Source organism: Mustela lutreola, chromosome 3, assembly GCF_030435805.1.
Source record: "Mustela lutreola isolate mMusLut2 chromosome 3, mMusLut2.pri, whole genome shotgun sequence".
In the NCBI taxonomy this organism is placed as follows: Eukaryota; Metazoa; Chordata; class Mammalia; order Carnivora; family Mustelidae; genus Mustela; species Mustela lutreola.
This window is the reverse complement of record NC_081292.1, coordinates 178,253,362-178,276,634: the sequence shown is the minus strand read 5'-3', so window position 1 is coordinate 178,276,634 and position 23,273 is coordinate 178,253,362. Positions and strand designations below refer to the sequence as shown.

At 42.1% G+C, this 23,273-nt stretch overlaps 1 protein-coding gene across 1 annotated transcript in view; it reads right to left on the bottom strand.

Annotated features, from left to right (window-relative positions):
* AP1S3 (adaptor related protein complex 1 subunit sigma 3) overlaps positions 1–23,273 on the bottom strand; it is a 55,257-nt gene that overhangs the window by 9,131 nt on the left and 22,853 nt on the right. Inside the window, exons 2-3 of the mRNA XM_059167901.1 lie at positions 6,306–6,484; positions 3,955–4,063 (exon numbers count right to left, since the gene is read on the bottom strand). Of these exons, the coding sequence (XP_059023884.1) occupies positions 3,955–4,063; positions 6,306–6,484 (288 nt within the window). The remainder of the gene's footprint in view (positions 1–3,954; positions 4,064–6,305; positions 6,485–23,273) is intronic.

The following is a 23,273-nucleotide window of genomic DNA, read 5'->3' as shown; positions in this document are numbered from 1 at the left end:
ATGGCACCCAAAGCCAGATACACACACACACACACACACGCACGCACGCACGCACAACAGAGGCAACCTGGATATACAATTACTATATCTAGATCATAAGGAAACAGATGCACAAGTTCTACTGGAATTATAGAGAGTGTTACAAATGAGCAACTATTTCATATAGAGCAACTCCAAAATGCTCCTTCTATGGTTATTCTTTGAGCTTAACCCCAAGGGTTTACTACAGCCACAAGTAAGAACAGGAAACATCTCCCAGAGCACCTTAGACCAAATGCAGACCAATTACTCAAATACTTGTGAGTCCACCTCAAGGGTACTGTCCCAGTACATCAGGAAGATGCCCTTGATACTCAAATGACTGCATTTCATCTAATAATGCAAAAAACAAATGATTTCCATGTTTATAAACATAGGAGCCTGTTAGGATTTTTTCTCATTTCTGATGTATCTGTATTCTGGAGGAAAGCTTATAAAAGGCAAAAACAGTGATAATTTAATTTTACCCTGATCTCTTAGTCTATGCTTTACTATAATTTGGCCTGAGGGTCTACTCGTATAGCAGAGTACATGATGCAGAAGATTATTCCTGGCAATTCAATAACTCAATACTTCTGAATGAGTCTAAGAACTTTCTCTTACTAAATTCTGTTCTTAAGTAAATACAAAAAGCTTAAATTATATATAGTAAATGTATAAAACCAGACACAATACTTATACAGTGTAAGACACAACAACGTAGCAACTGACAGTTTGTAAAAAGTATTGTTAATTACACTGTCTCTTTTATCCTCACAACAGTCCCATGAGATTAGCAAAGTAAATATTTCTATTAACATTTTTGAGTGTTATTTTTCTTATATGTCAATTAAGGATTTATTCCCCAGCCAAAATCATGGGTCTGGTGAGTGAGTGATGAGTGGACACCAGGACCCAGCAGGACTCAGAGCCCTCCACGTCCTCCCAGAAAACGTCCTAAGTCAAGGTCAAACTTCTCTGGAACAGCAACTCCCATACACTCTGAGCACATCTGCAAAAACTCACACTGTAGTCTGTAATGGGAAAATATAGCAGGTGCCTAAATCCTCAGACAGACCTTTATCTAGTGGGAGATTCTGGGGTATTTCCTCTTAGCCTCCATAAATTGGGGTTAATGCTGTTTACTGAAGATCGAAAGATTAACTAGTTAATCCTTGTAAATCTCCCTGGAATTGAAAAATGCTCGAAAAACACATAAATTAGTAGCCAGAGATTCTGATTTATCTGTCATAGGAAGATAATATTTTCCAGTGTTATTTTCCAAGAGAAGCTTGGTACAAAGTCTTCTCTTCAATAATATTAAGGGCAGAATTCCAGGAAACCTTCAGGATTAACACAAGAGGAAAAGAGAGCCAAAGAGAAATATATTATTCCTGAGATGATGTCAATGAGAATCAGTACTGGTAGGCTTTGCTCATCACAGTTAATTAATAAGAACTGAACACCTACTGGGCAGATAGCCTTGAATTGCTCTTAGCTGCTCTTAGCTTAATAAAAGATTCATTGAATTTTTTAGTGAATTAAATTTTGGTCCATGGCAAAGACAGAGCGTCTAAAGGTAGGCCAAAAATAGGATGAAAAATTAATGTTAGAGAAATAGGAATTCATTCTGATTCTCCTTATATCTTAACTGGGCTCACTCAGCTTTGGTGAAGGTGATTTAGATTCTCTTAAGAAAGCAACGTGATCTGAAATATCTAATATTTGGTCAGATAAGACTGACATCAAAATTTAACCCCCATTCACATTACCACAGTCAGGGAAATCTAGGAAAACACAACAGGTCAAACCAGAGTACAGAAATTAAGGAGAGAAGGCAGGTCCTGGGAAACCTGGGCCTCAGGAAAACACCTTCAGGCCTTTACAAAAGGCCAAGGTTGCAGTGGATTTGACAATGTCAGGCTTCCTTTGAATAATGGAAAGCATAAAATTAAATAAACCCATGTTCAAAAACATGCAATTATACACTTGCAAATCTCTCTTTAAAACATGAAAATAAACATGGGGAGCTAAGAGAAAGAGAAAGGGAAATGGTCTGGCTATCTTACTCTCTATACACTGACCAACGATCTAAAATCTCCCAAGCAACATTTAAGGTCATCTTCTAACATCATTTACAAAGGAAAGTAAAGGGATTGAATAAAAAGGATGAAGGGAAGGAGGGAGAGAACATTCTTTCAAAAGCCTTTTGAATACTCACCCTTGTGGAAATAGTTGCAAGTAATCAGATAACCCCCCCCACCACCACCAACACTGCGAATGCTACTCATTCCATTGACCGGAGCACAGAAAGTGCTCTGTCCCAACAACACTTACTAGAAATCCTCAGTGAGCTGGAACAGGGAAGGTACCTGACTGAGAGAAAATATATTCCAAATCCAATGATTTATTTCTTAAGACCGTGAACTGGCTGGTATGTTCCTGGAACATTTGCTAAAATCTGCCCCAGAGTGACTCACAAGTGTTGGAAAAAATCAAACAACTAAGTGCCAGGTCATGATTCCAAGACACTTACGGTCTGGTGTTCATACAAACCTTGCACAAGTGAAGGATGATACCAGGCTGTTCTACGTCGCCAGAGCACTGAGCATATCAGGGGTGAAAAGAGAGAGAACAGTGAGAAGGTTGGAGAAGTGGTCTGGGACTGATGTTTAGAAAGCTTGAACATCAGGCTAAGAAGCTGGGCTTTTATTTAGTATAGATGCTGGAAAGTGGCTGAGGACGACCGTCACCTGGATCCATGCACTGCAAGGAAGACGGTAACTAACAAGGCAGGAAAGGGAAGCAGAGACAAGCCCAGAGGTGCAAAGGGCCAGAGATGAGGTTTCAAGCAAAAGCAAAACTGCTATCTCAGGTAAGCCTGTACTACTGAGAGTGGAAGGAAGGGATGGTTTGTAGACCCATCTGAACAGACAAAGGCAGCCTTTAGCAAAGGGTGGAGGAAGAAGAAAGAAAAAAGCACTGAAGGATCCTGGGACATAATAAACTCAATCACAAGACACAACAGGTTTGCAGAAGAAGATTTTAGCTCTTGATATGTTTCGACTGAGACGGCTAGGAGAAGCCCAGAGAAGACCGTCCTCGGCAGAGGGAAAGAGAGCCATCTGGTCCCAGATTCCAGAAGAAGGCAGGCAGGGAGACAGACATACAAGGAGAGTAGAAAGGGCAGGGGGGAGGAAGAGAGCTAGGGGCAGAAACCAAGCCATTAGAAACAGGAGGAGAACCAGCAGAACTCAGGGTTGTGGCAAAAAAAGAAAGAGGAGCAGGGAGGAGCAAAAATCCGGTGCTGTAGGGAGGTCAGGGGAAGGCTGGAGAAGCATCCCTAGTCCTGACCATTAGGAAGGGGCCAGTGGTACCTTCATGATTTCCTGGGAACCCTCAAGGAGAAGCCCAAGCCGTAAGAGTAAATGAGTTCTAAGGATGGGGGCACCTCATACAGGATATTACTGGGCAGTAAGTGCACAGAAATTAAGTAGCAATAGGAAAAGGATTTTGGTTTCCCTGTGTATGTGTTTGGCATTTTTTTATGTATAAATAATATTAGAGAACACTCGGAGCGTACTGAAAGAAGCCGGAGAGGGGATTAAAAAGTCAAAATAGCAGAGAGATGACAGGCAATGAAGAACGAAGAGGAAAATATCAAGGAACCCTGCACAATTAAATTCTCGTTCATTGAACGAGCTCTCTATGGTGGTTGTGGTCTGAAGACAGAGAGAGACACAGCCTGTCTCTTGAAAGCTTTGGCTCCTTTGTTTACAAAGAACCATGGGAAGGGGGAGAATGCCTCATATTCTGATCCTTGTGCAAATGCAATTCGTACTTTAGACTTGAGAGAGGGAAGGAAAGTGATAAAGACAGAACTGACATAAGAGCTGAAATAGGAACTGATTCCAAAGAGACCAGAACAGCACTCACATTTCCAAAGTATTTGTCCAGCAACTCCACGTAACGGTGCACGATCTCGAGAGTCAAGAGCTCATTGTCCTGATTTTCTACAGCACAGCAAAAATACAAACTAGCATACCTTGAAAGGAAAAACACGAAGAAAGAAAAGTAAAATAAGATGACACATCCAATACCCCAAAGATGGTGTTTTCTGCAGTGAATATGCAAAGCTCCCCCCATCCAAATCCAAGAAAGAAGCCATCATGGATCACATCCAATAGCCTCCCAATACGTGAAAGAGAATATATAAAAATAGCATGCCCATTGGGCTGTACCGATTAATTACATAAAAGACTCTCAACACCGTTTTACCCTGAGGAACTATAATCAGGCAGACGTGGTTTTCAGCCCACCGTTATGGGGAGGGTGCCTGCTCACACCCCTCCGCGGCTTGTGAGTGTCCTTTCTAAACCTCAAGGCTTTGACCCCAGCTCTCACCTGACATGGTGTTGCACTCCTGTATGTGACCGGCCCTCAGCCCACCCAGCCCGTCCTCCAGTGACTTTCTTCCACTTCCCCACCCCCATCTGTGTGGTTAACGCCGACTTCCCCGCTTAGCTCTGAGTGTGGATGTCCTTCCTCCTGGAAACCTCTGACCTCCCACCCTGGGCTGGATGCCGGGCTCTGCCCTCCTGAGCCTCTCCCATCAGAGCAGCTAGTGCTCTTCATTGCCCATTTCATGGCCTGTCTCTGCCCCACTAGGTCACTGGCTTCCCAAGGGCAGGCGCCGAGTCTGCCTTGCTCACCATGATGTACTCAGGCACTGCAAATATCGGTTGAGAGAACTGTTAAAGCCTATTCTTCAAACAATGGCTTAAATCACAAATGAACTCAAAGGTTTTAAAAGCCAGTAGGCAGAGAGTAGATAGGGACAAGCTTCTTGTTGACAAGTGCTTCCTGGGACTTTGCCTTGCTGTTCCTGGGATGCTTATTAAACGGGGCCTTCACGGACATCTCTCCGGAGGCTCGTACTAAAAGCTTTAACCTTGGACCCAGCAGCAGCAGCTCTGCCCGGGCACTTCCTGGTAATTTACTCCATTAAATATAGCCTGCCAAGTTGTCTCTGTTTTTGCCTTTCAGGTTTTAGAAACACCCTTTGCAAGAGCCTTCCCAATGTGCATTTTGCTTCTGGAAGTGGCAATAGGATGCTGAATGCAGAGTCCGGTTGGCTGGGTTCTGGTCCTGGCTTAGACATCAATTATTTGGGCCTATGGGCAAAATGGCTTTACCTCTTAGGTAAAGTTTCCTTATCTATAAACTGAGGTTGCTTGCCAGTACGGTCTTGCTATGGCAAGCATGTGCAATAATGAGAAAATATATAGGTTTTAAAGCCAGAAGGAGGGGTGCCCAGGTGACTCATCTGCTTTTGATTCAGGTCATGATGTCAAGATCCTGGGATCAAGCCCCAAGTGCGGCTCCCTGCTGCGTGGAAAGCCTGCTTCTCCCTCTCCCTCTGCCCTTCCCCCATCCCCACTCATGTGCTCTCTCTCAAATAAATAAATAAAGTCATTTTAAAAATTAAAAAAAAAAAAAGCAAAAAGGATATGCATCTGAATTCCGGCTCTCCCAACTGCCCCTTATTTCCTGTGATTGAAGACTAATTACTTAGAAACTCTCTGTGGCTTCAGTTTCCTCCTTTGCAAAGATGAGTGATAATAGCAATAATAAGGGCTGGCCATCGCTCTAGCCCCTTCACCTGCATTTTTTCCCACAGCATTTGTTACTAACGGATAGGGTTTTGTTTGCCTGACCGATGAGTACGCTCCGTAAGAGCAGCTCTGGTGCCCGTCTTGTTTGTTAAGGCATCTGCAGTCATTAGAGGTGCTGGAAATGTAACAGGTGCCCAGAGGCTATTTCTTTTTTTTTTTTTTTAATTTTTTTTTTTTAAGATTTTATTTACTCATCTGACAGACAGAGATCACCGAGAAGCAGGCAGAGAGAGAGGAGGGAGCAGGCTCTCCAGAGCAGAGAGCCCAATGTGGGGCTCGATCCCAGGACGCTGGGATCCTGACCTGAGCAGAAGGCAGAGGCTTTAACCCACTGAGCCATCCAGGCGCCCCCCAGAGGCTATTTCTTGATGCACTGCATTATCCACATGTAGATCACATCCCTAGAATCCATCCTGGCACATCCTGGCACATGGAAAGCCTTTCAATAAATGAGAGCTCTTTTTCTGTTAAGTCTACTGGTACAAATATTTGGGCTCCAGACTCCAAAGATTTCAGTAAATGATGCAATTGGTGTTGTAATAAAAAATGTTCAGGATTAAACAATCCAAAACAATAATGAGAAAGACAGATCTCATAGACAGTTACTCACACCTTTTATAAACAAGTTTTAGCTCCTTCCAGTCAACAAAACTGCTTGTTCTCTGACCACGAGAGAGAATAATCTGAACAATTTCCCGGGTGATCTTTTTCCTCTCTTTGTCAGGGAGAGTCGTGTACCATTTCTGCAGCCGCAATTTCCCCTGTCTACTGAAAAGCAATATGAAATGTATCTAGAACAAACAAAGGACAGAGAAAAACAGAACTTGATCAGCTAAATCATTCTACGTAGACACTGGAAATTAAATGGCAGGGTTTACAAGCAATGATAATTCTGCACAAATGAAAAAGTTCTCACCAGTATGAAGCTATCTCATCTGAAAATTACATTTAACCCATCCAAGGACAAGGAAACGTGTGCATCACAAACATGACTTATTGATATTAGAGGGGAAAGATACGAGTTTCAAATATTATATATTCCCTTTTGGAGTCACAAATTATTATATGCAAAAAAATAGAGAGCTACATACTCTTATTGAGAAAACAATAAAATTTTCCTTCACAAGAATAAATAAAGTGTTAAAAACTGCAGAAGAGTTTACTTTAAAAATTACACCCAAGTTCCATATCACAACTATGGCAACATAACGACAATAGAGGGAAAAGGGAGAGAAGGGAAGGGAAGAAAGATAAAGCACTAGAAAAGGGTGAGAAAGCAAGAAAGGGGCTACATTCTCAGTCTTTTTTTTTTTTTAAATAAAAATTGTATATATTGAATGCATACAACAGAGTGATCGAATCTACATCTGTCTATAGTAGCATGTTTACTATAGTCAAATTAATTAATATTTCGTCTTCTCACATTGGTTATTATTGAGTATATGCGATAGAGTCCTGAAATCTACTCCCTTAGTAAATTTCCAGTATTCAACCCAGTGTAATTAACTGTAGTTGTCATCAAGAACAGCAGATCTCTAGACTTACTCATATTAAAACTGCAACTCTGTGCTCTTCAACCAACATCTCCCCATTTCCCTCACCTCCCCAGTCCTGGTAATCATGGTTCTACTCTATATGCCTCTATGACTTACAACTTTTTAGACTCCTCTTCATATGTGAGATCATGCACTATTTGTCTTTCTCTGTCTGGCTTATTTTATTGAGCGTGATGTCATCCAGGTTCACTCATGATATCACCATAACAGGATTTCTTTCTTTTTTTTTTTTTTAAAGATTTTATTTATTTATGAGAGAGAGAGAGAGCAGCACGAGCAGTGTGAGGAGCAGAGGAAGAAGCAGACTCCTCGCTGAGCAGGGAGCCTGACCCAGGACTTGAACCCAGGACCCTGGGATCACGACCCGAGCCAAAGGCAGACGCTTAACTGACTGAGCCACCCAGGCGCCTGATTTCTTTCTTTTTTTATAACTGAAAATATTCCATTATATACACACACATGCACACACACACAACACACACACATATATATACCACATTTTCTTTATCCATTCATCCATTGATGGACACTTGGGTTAATTCCATATCTTGGCTATTGTGAATAATGCTGCAAAGAACTTGGGAGTGCAGGTATCTCTTCAAGATTCTGATTTCAGGGCACCTGAGTGGCTCAGGGGGATAAGCCTCTGCTTTCGGCTCAGGTCATGATCTCAGGGTCCTGGGATTGAGTCCACATCAGGCTCTCTGCTTGGCAGGGAGCCTGCTTCCTCCTCTCTCTCTGCCTGCCTCTCTGCCTGCTTGTGATCTCTCTGTCAAATAAATAAATAAAATCTTTAAAAAAAAAAAAAAAGATAGTGATTTCATTTCCTTTAAAAATATACCCAGAAGCTGGTTGCTGGATCATACATCAGTTCTATATTTAATTATCTGCAGAACCTCCATACTGTTTTCCATAATGATTGCACGAGTTTAGATTCCCACCAACAATGTTCCCTTTTCTTTACATTTTCATCAACACTCTATCTTTTGTCTTTTTGGCAACAATCATTCTAACCAATGTGAGGTGATCTCTTATTGTTGTGATCTGCATCTTTCTGATGATTAATGATGTTGAGCATCTTTTCATATACCTGTTGGCCATCTGTACACCTTCTTTGAAGAAATACCTGTTCAGTTCCTTTTTTTTTTTTTTAAGATTTTCATTGATTTGACAGAGAGAGACACAGCGAGAGAGGGAACACAAGCAAGGGGAGTGGGAGACAAAGCAGGCTTCCCACCGAGCAGGGAGCTCTATGCAGGGCTCAATTCCAGGACCTTGGGATCACGACCTGAGCCGAAGGCAGACGTTTAACGACTGAGCCAGCCAGGTGCCCCTGTTCAGATCCTTTGTCCACTTTTTAATCAGGTTATTTTTTTTCTTGCTATTGACTTAAGTTACTTATATATTTTGGGTATTAACCTCCTAACAGATGTATGATTTACAAAGATTTTCTTCCAGGTGGTCTCTTCGTTCTGTTGATTGTGTCCTTTGCTGTGAAGAGGTTGTTTGGTTTGAAGTAACCTCATTTATTTATTTTTGCCTTTGTTCCCCTTGCTTTTGGGGTAATATCCAAAATGTCTCTGCCCAGACCAATGTCATAACGCTTTTTCCCTATTCTTTCTTCTAGTCATTTTGCAGTTTCAGATCTTACAGTTAAGTCTTAATTCACTGTGAGTTGGGTTTTTTTTTTTTTAATACGGAATGAAAGAAGGGTCTAGTTTCATTCTTTTGCATGTAAATAACAAATTTTCCCTACACCACTTATTGAAACTTGTCCTTTTCCTACTACGTGTTCTTGATAGCTTTGTTGAAGATCAAACTGCCTTAACCCAAAGGTCTTTCCTCTGCTTTGTGGGTAACTTAGCTGAGAGCATTAGAATAGACCATCTCATGTAGGAGTTGTCTTTGTCATCATGATATAACTGTAACAATTGAGATAGTGTGTTGCCTATCTGGAAGCAACCGGATCTATATTCAATTAAGTTTCAAAATGTGTATTTTAAGTAAGGGTTTATATTCTAACGCATTTTAAAAGCTGTAAATGAATGGAAGACATCATAACATGCAGAAATTTACTTTGGTAACTTGGAGGTACAGTAGATAATGCTTTTCAGAAACTGTCAGATGGTATATTTATTTGATGGAAGATTAAATTTTCTCAATGCACCATGTGAGAAGTTTAGAATCATAATTTATTTCATCAGGTTTTTGCTTTGTTTTCTTTTCTTAAAAAAATAAAGTTCAGTAGAGGTTAAGTGTGTTATGGAGAAAAGAATGATATATACTGGAAGCCAAAATAATTAAAATTTTAAAAACTTTTTTTAAAAGACTTTATTTATTTACTTGAGGTGGGAGGGAGCACACACAAGGTGGGAGGGGCAGAGGAAGAGAGAGCAGCAGAATCCCCACTGAGCAGGGAGCCCCACGACTCTGGATTCAATCCCAGGATTCAGGGATCATGACCCGAGTCAAAGGCAGATGTTTAACAGAATGAGGCACCCAGCTGCCCCTTTAAAAACTTTTTATAAATAAAATATCCACCTCCTTTTATTGAAGAGGTTTGGCTCTGAATATCAGAACATAGGTCATAAAAACTCACTAGGCGGTGATCTGAGAGCCAAAAGTAACCAGGTTCTTTCCCCAGAGCTCCTCGTACCTCCAACCTACAGAATTTGAGGTCTTCTTAATAAGGTTATATTGTGTCTTAGAAAGAAAACATCTCTTAGAACAAGGACTTAAGGACCAAGGTATCATCAGCGAGGAAAAGCAAGTGTGAAAGCCTTGCTCATCTAGCAAATTTAAGAAACATCACCCTCAGACTGGAATTTTAAATATCTGCTGAGAAGGCAGCATTTTCTTAAATACCCATTTCACTGTCAGCACAGGTATAAATAATTCAGTAAGGGAACACAGTCACTGTTTTCTAAGAATTGAATTGAGAAAGGTATTTTTACTTCCAAGAAGAGATCATCCTAAAAGTGACATTCTGAAAGTACAAGGTGGAAATAAATAAATAAATAAATAAATAAGGTGGAATGGTGATAGAATCATAAAATCTCAGAATCTTGAGAACAAACCTCAGCTTTGGATCATCACCAATGAATAAGTCTATTTAATCCAATGTCTAGCAAATGGTCTAGAGATGTCTAGGAAAATGAAATTGACACATTTTCTTAGTGTTCACTTTGCATTTCCTGTCAGAAAATTTTTTTTCTTCCCATCTAACCTAAATCCCTTCTGTTAAAATTTAAACCAGTTTTCCCTGATTTTATCCACAGAGTATATTAAAAGATGGTATGTCGTAACTAAGTCTACACATATTTGAAGACAGCCTTTCAGGTGACCATGAATCATTTTCATTCCAGGAGAAATAACCCTGGATTCCTGTTGTCTTCTTACTGTTCTATCTCCAGACCTCAAGGTCATCATTGTGATTCCTCCCAGATTTTTCCACAGGCTAAGTAAGTGCTACTTTTAATTGGGGGCACTCAGATGGATACCCAAAGTTCCAGAGAGAGGCTGGAAGTAGGGCTGAGTTTCATTGTGGATTACTTTCTAGTTCTTCTACATTGCAACAGTCTCTCAGGATCAAGGGCCTCCCTTCTTAAAAACAGATCAACAATGTAGGGCAATGAACAAAGAGCAACTCTTTCTCCTAACAACCAGTTCAAAGAGAAAAGATGATCAGGAATCTGATACATAAAAGCCCATATAAATAGAAATACGTTCTAAATTCAAAAGAAGCAACAAATTGATTCAAGTTTATCCCATAATTGCCTTGCTTAAGACAGTGTTGAGAGATTTAGCCTTCCCAAGTTCTCCTCTGAGATAGAACATAGCTCGTGTTTGTGGTGTCTGGTGTCTGTCATGCCTCCAGAGTTAGGGTGGCTTGAGAGAACCAGCAGAATGAGTTGTAGTGACTCACAGGAGTTCATCACCTCCAGTAATTAATTTTATCTAATTTATCAATTTAGTCATTCAAGGCATCTTTGAATAATGGGTTTCAAGAGGTTAATCAAACATCTTTATTGATTAGCATTAGCTTGAGAGTAGGAGGAAAGCAATTGGAAGGATTCTTTCAATATTTACAAAGAGCCAAGTGATGTCATAAACAAACTTCATCTGACTTCAGAAAATAACGCCCAGACATTCCCCTTCCATAGTACTGCTGAGATAGGAGGAGTAATAGAGAGGCTGACTGGTAATACCTTTCTGGAAAATGCTAACTCCAGAAATAACCATAAAATCCAATGAACTGTGTTGAGCGGGGTTGACTTCTTACATTTAGCCCAAATGCTTTGGCCTCGGGTGGACACAGCTTCACCAAGACCCCCCGTTCTTATCTCAGAAGCCCTTCGGAGGGGTCTGGTTCTGTACCAGATGATCCTTTAAATCCAAACATGTCTGGTTAATCCAAGCATTCTTTGTCCTCAGAGTGTCCACTAGTATAATCCTTGACCTAACTGGGGATAGCCCAAATTTGTAACTTTGACCCAGAATGCAAAGTACTCTGGGCATTTTCGTAATTTTATTTCTGAAGCATGTCCAGGGAGGTACCCTTAGGCTTTTGCAGGAAGCACAAAGCAGACCAATACCAATCTACTTAGCCTGCTGTTTTGAACCGGTGTTAGCATCTTCCTCCTCCTTAAAGATAAAAGGTGAAAGCATCCAGAAGCAGCTTTGGTTCTTAAAGTTTACAAATCTAGTAGACCCACGACTAGCTTACAAGAAGAGAGGCATCCAGGAACCTCTTCCTATCCCCAACACTGTCACCTCACCAACACCACATATGCAGGGCTGGCTTGTATTTCAAGATCTGAGCTGCAAATATAAACCCATACAATCCTATGGCACCCTATAACCCATAATACATCGCTTAAATAACACTATTTTTGGAATCCTCACCTCCTTAACCCCCTTTCCAACTGCTGCAGCCACTCAACAAACTCCCAATCCAGATCAGCCCATCCACCCTCCTCTCTGCTTCTCTACTGAAGCATCAGCCACTCCTGAGAAAAACTGCAGAGGGCTTTGCAGATCGGTACTATTTTATGGGTATGAAATCTCCAGTGTTACTTGGAAACTCTCCATCTACCTCTTCAAGTAAAGGGGTTGCTAAGCAACTGCCCCCTTCTATTCCCCACAGGGGTTATTGCTAAGTCACGGCCAAGCCCCTCCTATGCCTTACCTCCATCCTTACTCCCTGACTCTGGGAAGATAAAAGTCAAGAGGATCAAAATCATTCCACAGGATTCCCTTAGCTCCTCCCACACCAGTACACATCTATACGCACAAACTCAGTCACCCCCTGCACCCCCAACCAATTGACTTGTTCCCTATCACCTTCTGTTCTGGTTGCCCGCCCTCATCTATGTCTTCAGGAAGGTGGATTCAGCATTCTGACATTGTCCCTCCCTTCTGAGACTCCTTACATGCACATACTAAATAATTCCAAGTCTCTCTCATGTTTAAAAAACAACAGTCCTCTCTAGAATCCCAATCTTGACTCAGCCAGTGCCAAGAGTCCAAAAAGTCCCCATACCTTTTGACCCAATGACCCTACTGTTTAAATCTGGATTAAGGATGTGCCTTAAAATGCAGATAAACATTTAGGCATTAACGCTTACTGTAGTTCTTTATAGTAACACACAAACTATAAAACTGTAAACTAACTAAATTACCAACAATAGAGACATTTTTAAATGCCATTTGTTAAATGATTCAATAAGTGAGAAGGCCTACAGTATAATGTTACATTTAAAAAAAGAATATAAAAAGGTACACGGAGCATTACAGCAACAATTTAAAAGTATACTTACGTAGACATTATATAAGGGAAAGACATGAAACTGCTCATGGTGTTTATGTTGGAAGACTGGAATTACAAATGTTATTTTCTTCTTTGTACTTACCTGGAATTTCCCAAATTCATATGGATGATTTTATAATTAGAAAAAATGCTTAATGAAAAGAATATTAGCAAGTTCAATAAAAATTAGTCAGGATTCTATCTGAAGGCCAAATACTAAGTAAATGTCAAAGTGTTTTCAACAAATAAAACTATACCTCAAGGAGACTGCACGCTCCTCGCTACTCAAGAGATCCTGCAGACAAACGCCTCCTCCCTTGGTCCCCCCATGTCCCCCTATGGGACACCTCCACCAAGGGTGTGACCATGGGACTAAGCCTGCATAAGGAGAAGGAGGATAGGGAAAGAACATGAAAAATGGTCATTGTTGGATGAAGAACCTCAATGTGAGAAAGGGATCCATCCAAATCCTTGAGGAGAACACAGACAGCAACCTCTTCGACCTCAGCCACAGCAACTTCTTCCTAGGAACATCGCCAAAGGCAAGGGAAGCAAGGGCAAATGAACTACTGGGATTTCATCAAGATCAAAAGCTTTTGCACAGCAAAGGAAACAGTTAACAAAATCAAAGACAACTGACAGAATGGGAGAAGATATTTGCAAATGACATATCAGATAAAAGGGCTAGTATCCAAAATCTATAAAGAACTTATCAAACTCAATACCCAAAGAACAAATAATCCAATCAGGAAATGGACAGAGGGCATGAACAGACATTTCTGCAAAGACCTCCAGATGGCCCACAGACACATGAAAAAGTGCTCCACATCACTCAGCATCAGGGAAATACAAATCAAAACCACAATGAGATACCACCTCACACCAGTCAGAATGGCTAAAATTAACAAGTCAGGAAATGACAGATGGCTGGCGAGAATGCAGAGAAAGGGGAACCCTCTTACACTGTTGGTGGGAATGCAAGCTGTTGCAACCACTCTGGAAAACAGCATGATGGTTCCTCACAAAGTTGAAAACAGAGCTACCTGGGCGACCCAGCCATTGCACTACTGGGTATTTACCCTAAAGATACAAATGTAGTGATCCAAAGGGACACATGCACCAGAATGTTTATAGCAGCAATGTCCACAATAGCCAAACTGTGGAAAGAACCTAGATGTCTGTCAACAGATGAATGGATAAAGAATATGGGTGTATATATACAACGGAATACTATGCAGCCATCAAAAGAAATGAAATCTTGCCATTTGCAATGATGTGGATGGAACTAGAGGGTATTATGCTGAGCGAAATAAGTCAATCAGAGAAAGACAATTATCATATGCTCTCCCTGATATGAGGAATTTGAGAGGCAATGTGGGGGTTTGGGGGGTAGGAAAGGAATAAATGAAACAAGATGGGATGGGGAGGGAGACAAACCATAAGAGACTCTTAATCTCACAAAACAAACTGAGGGTTGGGGGGTGGAGGGGGAGAGTGGTGGGATTATGGACCTTGGGGAGGGTATGTGCTATGGTGAGTGCTGTGAAGTGTGTAAACTGGGCGATTCACAGACCTGTGCCCCTGGGGCTAATAACACATTATATGCTAATAAAAAATTTTTTTTTAATTTTTTAAAAGGTCATTGTTGCCCTACTAAGATGGGGGCCCATAGCTATTTTTCTGTAATTTCAAATCAAGGCTATTTAATTCTGGCAATGAAATTTAAAAAAAGGGAGAATGAGCAAAAGCGTGAGCCAATAGTTTAGGCTCTATTCACACGAACTAGAGCATTGCTTTTATAACAGGCTGACAAACTCAGGCATCACAATCAGCATGTCTTTAATTAAAAAGGACAGAACGGAACACAGCAGAGCTATCATGGATATCAGGGGTGTGTGTTTCAAGCAACCTGCTCCTATAGCATATGCTCAGACTGGGCGGTACTGTCAAGTGCATGTCTTGCTACCGCTTGTGCCTGAAAGAAGGAGGGGAGATGGAGGAGGACACTGGAAAGAAGTCAAGGACAAAGACACTGAGCCTAGTGAAAAGGTCATCCACAGGGAGGTAAAGAAGCAGGGAAAAAAATATGTTTATGCAAAGCTGGTCAGTAGGGAAATGTTAACAGAAAAGAGCAGCTCTTTATTCAGTATCGATACTGAAGCTCTTAGAGAACTGCCCCGACCAGGAAGAAAACTCCCATGAACAACACTGTTTCCCCAGTCTGAGAAGCCACCATTTGGTGAAGCAAACCATGACCTTCTACGAGGTGAGAAAGCCAAGTTCCAGGAAGGGCGACCTCAGGCCAAAGAACTAAATTGGTGTCAAAGAGGAAGATGCCCTCTTTGGAATAGGAATGAACTGAAACTTCTTTTTTTTTTCCTCCGTGCAGACAAACTAAATAAGCAAGTAAAATGGAGGGAAATGCCTCACTTTGTCATGGGTGCGACTCTGCCCTTAGAACAGGGAAAAAGTACACAGCTGGAAGCGGTAAGAAAGCAAGGAGAAAAGAAACTCTCACGGGCCCTTCTTCGTCGGCACAGTTCTCCAGAATCACGTCCAGTTCTGTTCTTGGCTCATAACTGGGACACAATAAATACGGGTGGGACTGGCGAAGTTTGAGCAATGGCACCAAGCCCTATAATACCGAGCAGAGAATTGGGTTTTCTCTCGGGCTTAGAGAACATGAAAGTTTTCTTGAGATGACCTTTTAAAAGCCCGGGGTTTTATTGGACATCATAGGTTTACCACTGGAACCACTTTCCTCTAGATGAGTAGATGAGTATAGCCCTTGGATCCCCCAGATCTCCTGGGCGCTTACCCGGGCTGGTTGAACAGTCTTCTGGCCCCGAATGCAGAGAAGTGTCCACAAACTCAGAGATGGAGCTACTCTTCTGGAATCAGTTATAAAAGGGTTGCACACAACTGCTCTGGGGACTCATTCCTTCAGGGCTACAGAGTTTGTGTACCTGTGACATGCAGCTCAACAACTGTTTTAGATTCGGTCCCGAGTAGGGTACGCCTTCAACCGTGAGGCCAGCCCAAATCTGATTAAGGAAATGCATCACCAGGCCGGGGCCCTGGGGGGCTGCAACGGTATCACCCCCGTCCGCCTCCGGGCCCGGCCGAGTCTAGCACAGAAAACTCTCAGTAAATGCTTGCGGTTGCTCAGAGTCACCAGGGGGGCAGGTCCGCCCATTGACACCGCCCTCCCTCTGCACGGAGGCCAGCACCACGTCCTCTGCTTCTTCCTTTAGAATCGCTGCACCTCCATCTATTTTCCCTCACTGGTTCCCACACTGGGACGGAAAGAGGCTCTGGCAGGCATTCCGCAGGGACACAGAGGGGCATTCTGCTGATTCTTGGGGTAATCATAAGCCATCCAGTTTCTACCCGACCTGCTGGCTACCTAGTCCCCTTCATTACCTTCCCAACCCTCAAATACAGAGGTTGCCCCAAAGACAGCCCAAACTTGCCCATAAGTCACTCAGAGCCCCTTTCTCTCTTTTGACTGCTGACCAGTGGTCTTCTGGTTGTCTCTACTCATCCTCTCCAAGTTCTCTGTAAGGCGTGTGCTTCAGGCTTTCCCTTTTTTTCACCTATGTGTGTGTGAGACTCCAGTTTCCTTTTCCACAACTGAGTGACAACAGTTCATGTGTTAATTAGTGTTCGTCTCCTCTTCCCCACCCCCCCACCCCCCCACCCCCCGCCAGGTCCTATTCACGGGGGGGGGGGGGGGGGGGGGGGCGCGGGCAAGGGTTAGCAGGAACCATGGGGCAGGTGTGGCCCTCCACCAGCCACCGGCTTCCCACTCCAGGCCCTGTGTCCTCCCCTATGAAACCGGAGAGCAGGTCAAATACTCAAATACCTTTCCCGGGCTGGGTGCAGAGGCAGGTAACCTTTCAAATGAAGGTAAAGGTTCAGGGTAATATAATAGGGGTCGAAAACACAGAGTGAGACTGGAAAGCACCTGTCCTGACTGAAGGGACAGGCACAACTCAGCCACACTGAAGTATTGCCATGAAAAAGAAAGATCTGACGGTATTGCTGGATCTTCAGATTGTTTTGGTTTGTTTTTGTTTTTGTTTTCCCCCAAAAGAAGCCTGAAATCTGATAACTATGTAAAATACTGGGATTATTTTAATGTTGGCCATTAATCTTAGTACTAATACTACCAAAATAGTATTCACGCTAAGCCAAGCACACTGTGATGGCTGTGGGCATTTGGGCTACAGGTCTCATGTAACACTGCTGCATTAGGGGACAGCTGAAGTCCCCTACTGTACTAATGTCATTCTGTAGCATGTGGCCACACAGTGGATTTCCTTTCCTTGTTATTTCTGAATCTCTCTGTTTGAGGAAGCAGCCCACCAACCTGAGAACCTTGCTTCCACATCTCAGCCCCCTATTACTGTCAAATCTATTGTGAATCAGAATCTCCTATTAACCAAATTCATCAAATCGTATAGGTTTCTTTTCCTCAAGATTTCCAGCTCTGGTTTCTGTTTCTACGATAAAAGAAGATAACATTAAATGGAAAGAAAGTAAGATCCACGAAATCTCAGAATCACATTTTTGATTCACTGTGTCAGTCTTTTTCTCCCAGAATTAAAATACTGAAAAGCAGCCCCACCAGCCAACGTCTTTCAATTCCTTTCCTGATCCTTGTACACCACCTGGTGGCAGAATGGTCTGCTTCGACCAAGTGAAATGCCCAGTGAAGCAGGCACAGAGCCAGGCCAACAAGGAGAGGAGGAAAGAGAAGAGCATCAGAGGGGCAGAGAGAGAAAAAGAAAGGAATGATGTCAGAAACAAAAGTTATAGGTAATCCATAAATGAATGGATTAACTGCTGAGAATTAGCTGGTGACCACTTATGTACACCTTTAAAGCTCCTGTGAAGAAAATTCCTTATAAAACTGTCCAGTATCCATCCACCTATACTGTACAATAGCATTTACTGGAAGGAAGGAAGGAAGGAAGGAAGGAAGGAAGGAAGGGCGGGCAGGCTGACCAGGTTGCAGCTAGAGGACAGGACAAGCAGGTTACTATGGGTTGGTCTGCATTACCCCAAAATTTGTATGTTGAGGTCCTGCCCCCAGTAGCTCAGAATGTGACCTTGGTCACTGCAGATGTCATTAGTTAAGATGAGTTCATACTAGAGTACTCCCTACACCGGAGTAGGGAGACCCACTACTTCAACATGACAGGTATCATTCTCATGCACACAGACAGGATGCTAGGGGAGACTGAAGGCAGAGGAGGGGATGATGCAGCAGAAGCCAAGGAACGTCAAAGATGGCCAGCCAACACCCGGAAGCTAGGAGAGAGGCATGGATCAGATTCCCTACCTGGGTCCCCAGAAGGAATCAGCCCTACTGAAACCTTGATTTGGGGCTTCTAGCCTCCAGAACTTTGATAAATTTCTGTTGTTTAGGCCAATCCATTTGTCATCCTTTATTACACCAGCTTTCCTGTGGCTTTGAATTTTTTTTTTTTAATCTCAAAAAGCATCACTACTGTTTTCTATGTTATTACAATGCATATCATAAAACCAAATCATCTACATTCCAAAGATAAGGTGGGCAGATTCCATTCAGCTTTGTAAATATTTATACACTGTCTACCACAGTGAGGTATTTAAAATGAAATAATCACTCATTCCTGGACTCACAAAATGCTAACATCAGAAAGGACAACAGAGCTGCTTTGTGCAAACCTTCTCCTCTGAAGAGGAGGAACTGCTGGCCCAGAATGCTTATGGCTGGACCCTCTGCTGCTACTAAGCAGCAGAGTTAAAACAAGCTCCTGCCTTCCAGAGCTCCCAAAAGCCTCCTAGCCCAAGGCTCTTTGCACTTGGTGCCTTCAACCACTTTTTGTTTTCCAGCAAAGCTAAAATTACTATTTTCCCTCATTTTTTCATTTTATCCAAATAATTGTAACCAAGTGAGTCTTTTTTTTTTTCAGATTTTTTTTAAATTTATTTTTTATTTATTTTCAGCATAACAGTATTCATTGTTTTTGCACCGCACCCAGTGCTCCATGCAATCCGTGCCCTCTCTAATACTCACCACCTGGTTTCCCCAACCTCCCACGCCCCACCACCACTTAAAACCCCTCAGATTGTTTTTCAGAGTCCATAGTTTTTGACACAGAGAGAGAGAGACAGCAAGAGAGGAACCACAAGCATAGAGAGTGGGTGAGGGGAAGCAGGCTTCCCACTGAGCAAAGAGCCCAACATGGTGCTCGATCCCAGGATCCTGGGATCATGACCTGAGCTGAAGGCAGACTGAGCCACCCAGGCGCCCCATAACCAAGTGAGCCTTACGCTAACACCAGAGACCTACTTATATTGGTTGACATATACTGGGCATGTGGTAGTCCCTATGCTAAGCACTTCACATGCAATACCTCATTTAATCCTCACCAAAATGTTATTATTACCCCCATTTTATTGATAAGGAAATGGGGACCCCCAAAAGTGAAGTCCCGTGCTTCAGGTTAATCAGGTAGAAGACTCCAGACCTGGGCTTTGGTTCTAAAGCCCACCGTTTAAGTGGTTATGTAACATTGCCTTCTTTTTTTTTTTTTTTTTTTTTAAGATTTTATTTATTTATTTGACAGACAGAGATCACAAGCAGGCAGAGAGGCAGGCAGAGAGAGAGAGGAGGAAGCAGGCTCCTGCTGAGCAGAGAGCCCGATGTGGGGCTCCATCCCAGGACCCTGAGATCATGACCTGAGCCGAAGGCAGAGGCTTTAACCCACTGAGCCACCCAGGTGCCCTGTAACATTGCCTTCTTGATGAGAAAATAAGTCTAGGACATGGGCACCAACTGGGCTGCCATCACCACCTTTAAAGTCACTATGATACTGAACCGCCCTTTGTCACTAGAAGGCAACATTTTTCCATGACTGCTTGAACCCTGTTTAAAACAACTTTAAGCCGCAATGATGTCATCAATGGCGGACAAACAGACCTACCAACTACTAAATCACTGGTGCGCAATGAAGACAATCCACTCCAGGTCTCAGATCTTCTATTCCCAAACAGAAAGTCTTCCTCTTTCAGAAAGCTAAAGCTTTATTCAAAGTCAAATGCTGCCAATTGATTTTTTTTTTTTTTTTAATTTATATCCAAGAGGAGTCAAGGGGAGCCAAAATGGCAAACAAAAGTTAGATGCTGTTATGGGTATAATACCCCAATTTTGTGATGCAGCTTTGGTATTACTAAGTGTTACTTCTCAGAATTCCACTCCTAAGTGCTTTTTGCTTCATGCAACAATTAATTGGTTTTATCCTAACAGCATGATGCCTGGCATGAGGACAGAGGTGATGGGTCCAGCCATATTGTGTACTCAAAGAACATTGCTCTTGAAAGGCCCAGGACGGCAGGTCACTTATTACCACAGGGGTGAAAACAGAATACCTGTGTTCAGGAAACATGTGGGAAAGTGGACATAACTCAACCGAGAGAGAAAGAGCCATGATGATGGAAGTATCAGCTCCAAAAGACATTGAATAACAAGTTTAATCTACCTGCCTTTGCAAGGTAGAATGGACAGTAGAAATGTGGAATGCAAGGCTGTCATTATTCAAATTCAAGTAGAATGCTGAACTGTGACCTACCCTATCCTGCATCTCCCCTTCCCACGGGCTAAACAAAGGTCTTGAGAAACAAAACAAAACACCCAAAAACTCTTGTGATAAGAGTCAGGTAAAGTTAGACATGCAGAGTCTCCCAACCAATGCTGATGCCGAGGTGAACACTCCTAAATTTAGGTTACCCCCCCCACAGCTCAGGCATGACAAAACAGCCATCAGGCAGTGGCTGAGCACATGTCCCAAATGCTCCAGATTAGTGGCTGCGGATCTGTGCTGCCCCCACGGAGGCGAACCACTACTTAACGTCACAATGCACACTCAAGTGAACACGTCTGCTTTGCCAATGCCATAATTCCCTTTCTTCCAGTTTTCCAGCTCACTGACTACAAACTATGGGATGACAGAAAAGACCTGGATCTTCTGGACCACATGGAAGGAAGGGAGTTTTTAAAGTAAGGATATTAAAATCTGCAAATTGTGTTTGTATGTATGTAGGTAAAATCTGCAAATTGTGTGTGTTTGTATGTAGGTGAAATCTGCAAATTGTGTTTGTATGTCCACCTCAAACAGTGACTCTTAGGAAAAGACTTCATTTTGTAGCAGTGCTAGAGGGAATGGGCGTTTTAGTGCTGGTTAGTTGAAAATCACCTTCAGCCAACACCTGAAATTATACAGGCTTGGAACATGTACAACTATAAGCCATGTAAAAAGACCCTGTGAGAAAATACTCATGGAGAAACCACCACGGAAAGAATTTGCCTCTGAATAGCCCAGCAAAGAATGCGCCAGCATTGAACAGAAGCCTTGACAACTTGTCAGTGGGCTTAGGAAGAAAAAAATAGGGACTACTGAAACTTTATAGGTTTACGATTTCCTGAAATACTTGTGGAGACTGTGTTTTCTGCCATTAAGTGGCAGAAAACGACATACAGTGCCACGCTTCTCAAGTCAAGACAAAAGCGTTTAGTCTCAAAGTTCATTCTGCCAAGTACGTGATCCATAAGATACTTCAGATGTGTATTGAATACCATTCTAAGTTACTTCAGAGTAACAATGCATGCTCAAGTATATGCTAATGCTTTACTGTAGTTGAGAATCCCATCTCCCTTCTTATATACTTCTTTTTTTAAAAAAAATGTAGTTTGGAATATTACTCAGCCATAAAAAAGAATGAAATCTTGCCATTAGGAATGACGTGGATGGAGCTACAGTGTATTATGCTAAGTGAAATAAGTCAGAGAAAGACAAATACCATATCATTTCACCCACATGTAGAATTTAAGAAACAAAACAGATGAACATAGGGAAAAGAATTTTAAAAAGAGAGGAAGGCAAACCAAAAAGAGGCTCTCTCTCTCTCTTTCTTTCTTTTTTTTTTTAAAGACTTTATTTGACCCAGAGAGAGAGAGAGTACAAGAAGAGGGAGCAGGAGTGGGAGAGAGAGAAACAGGCTCTTCACTAACCAGGGAACCCGATGCGGGGCTCGATCCCAGGACCCCAGGACCATGACTTAAGCTGAAGGCAGACACTTAACAGACTGAGCCACCCAGGCACCCCCATAAGAGAGACCCTTTAACAAACTGGGGGTTCCTGGAGGGGAGGGGAGGCAGGGGGTGTGTTAAAAGGGTGATGGGTATTGGGGGGCACTTCTGATGAGCACTGGGTACTGTATTTAAGTGATGAATTACTAAATTCTACTACTGAAACTAAAAATACACTACATATCAACTAACTAGAATTTAAGTAAAAACCTGAAACAGTAAGAAAAAAAAATTTTTTTTAATGCAGTTTGGTATCTAATAGGCTGATCCCTAACCTATTTTGCTTTGAAGTTTCAATGAGTTAAGTCTTTTCTTTTCCTTTTGCATTATGCTTTCTACCCAAGCAATATATACAATTTAATTATAATGTTTTTCAGAACGTTTGCAAACAATGATGATTCTAAGATTAAACCTTTTACTGTGTGCCCTCACTAGTCTGAGTGTACCAGAAATCTCTATTTCTAATCCTGATTCATCAAGTCCAGAATCAAATTTGTTAAAGGGGAATTGGTACTGTACAAAGTAAAGGTTAGAGAGAGAGAAAGAATCTCAAACTTCTAACGTCTAGAAAAATAAAAATACAGGGGCGCCTGGGTGGCTCAGGGGGTTAAAGCCTCTACCTTCGGCTCAGGTCATGATCCCAGGGTCCTGGAATCGAGCCCCGCATCGGGCTCTCTGCTCCACAGGGAGCCTACTTCCTCCTCTCTCTCTGCCTACTTGTGATCTCTCTCTCTCTATCAAATAAATAAATAAAATCTTTTAATAAATAAATAAATAAATTTAAAAAAATAATAATACAGATAGACTCGCTTACAGACACTAGAAAAACTGCATAGCTCTCCAGCAGGCAAGCTTGCCAAGTTAAAAAGAAACCAGACAGGTTCCAAATGACCACATGCTTTCATTACTAAATGTGCCAAACCCAAATAACCCCGGGAATCACTCCAGTAAAGTAAAACGCACACCCTGTAAAATTCACAGTCACATTTCAGTTTTTGAAATAAACAAAGGATTACTTTATATCATTTTGCCTATAATTTCATGTGGCTGATTATTTTTATATCATATTATATCAT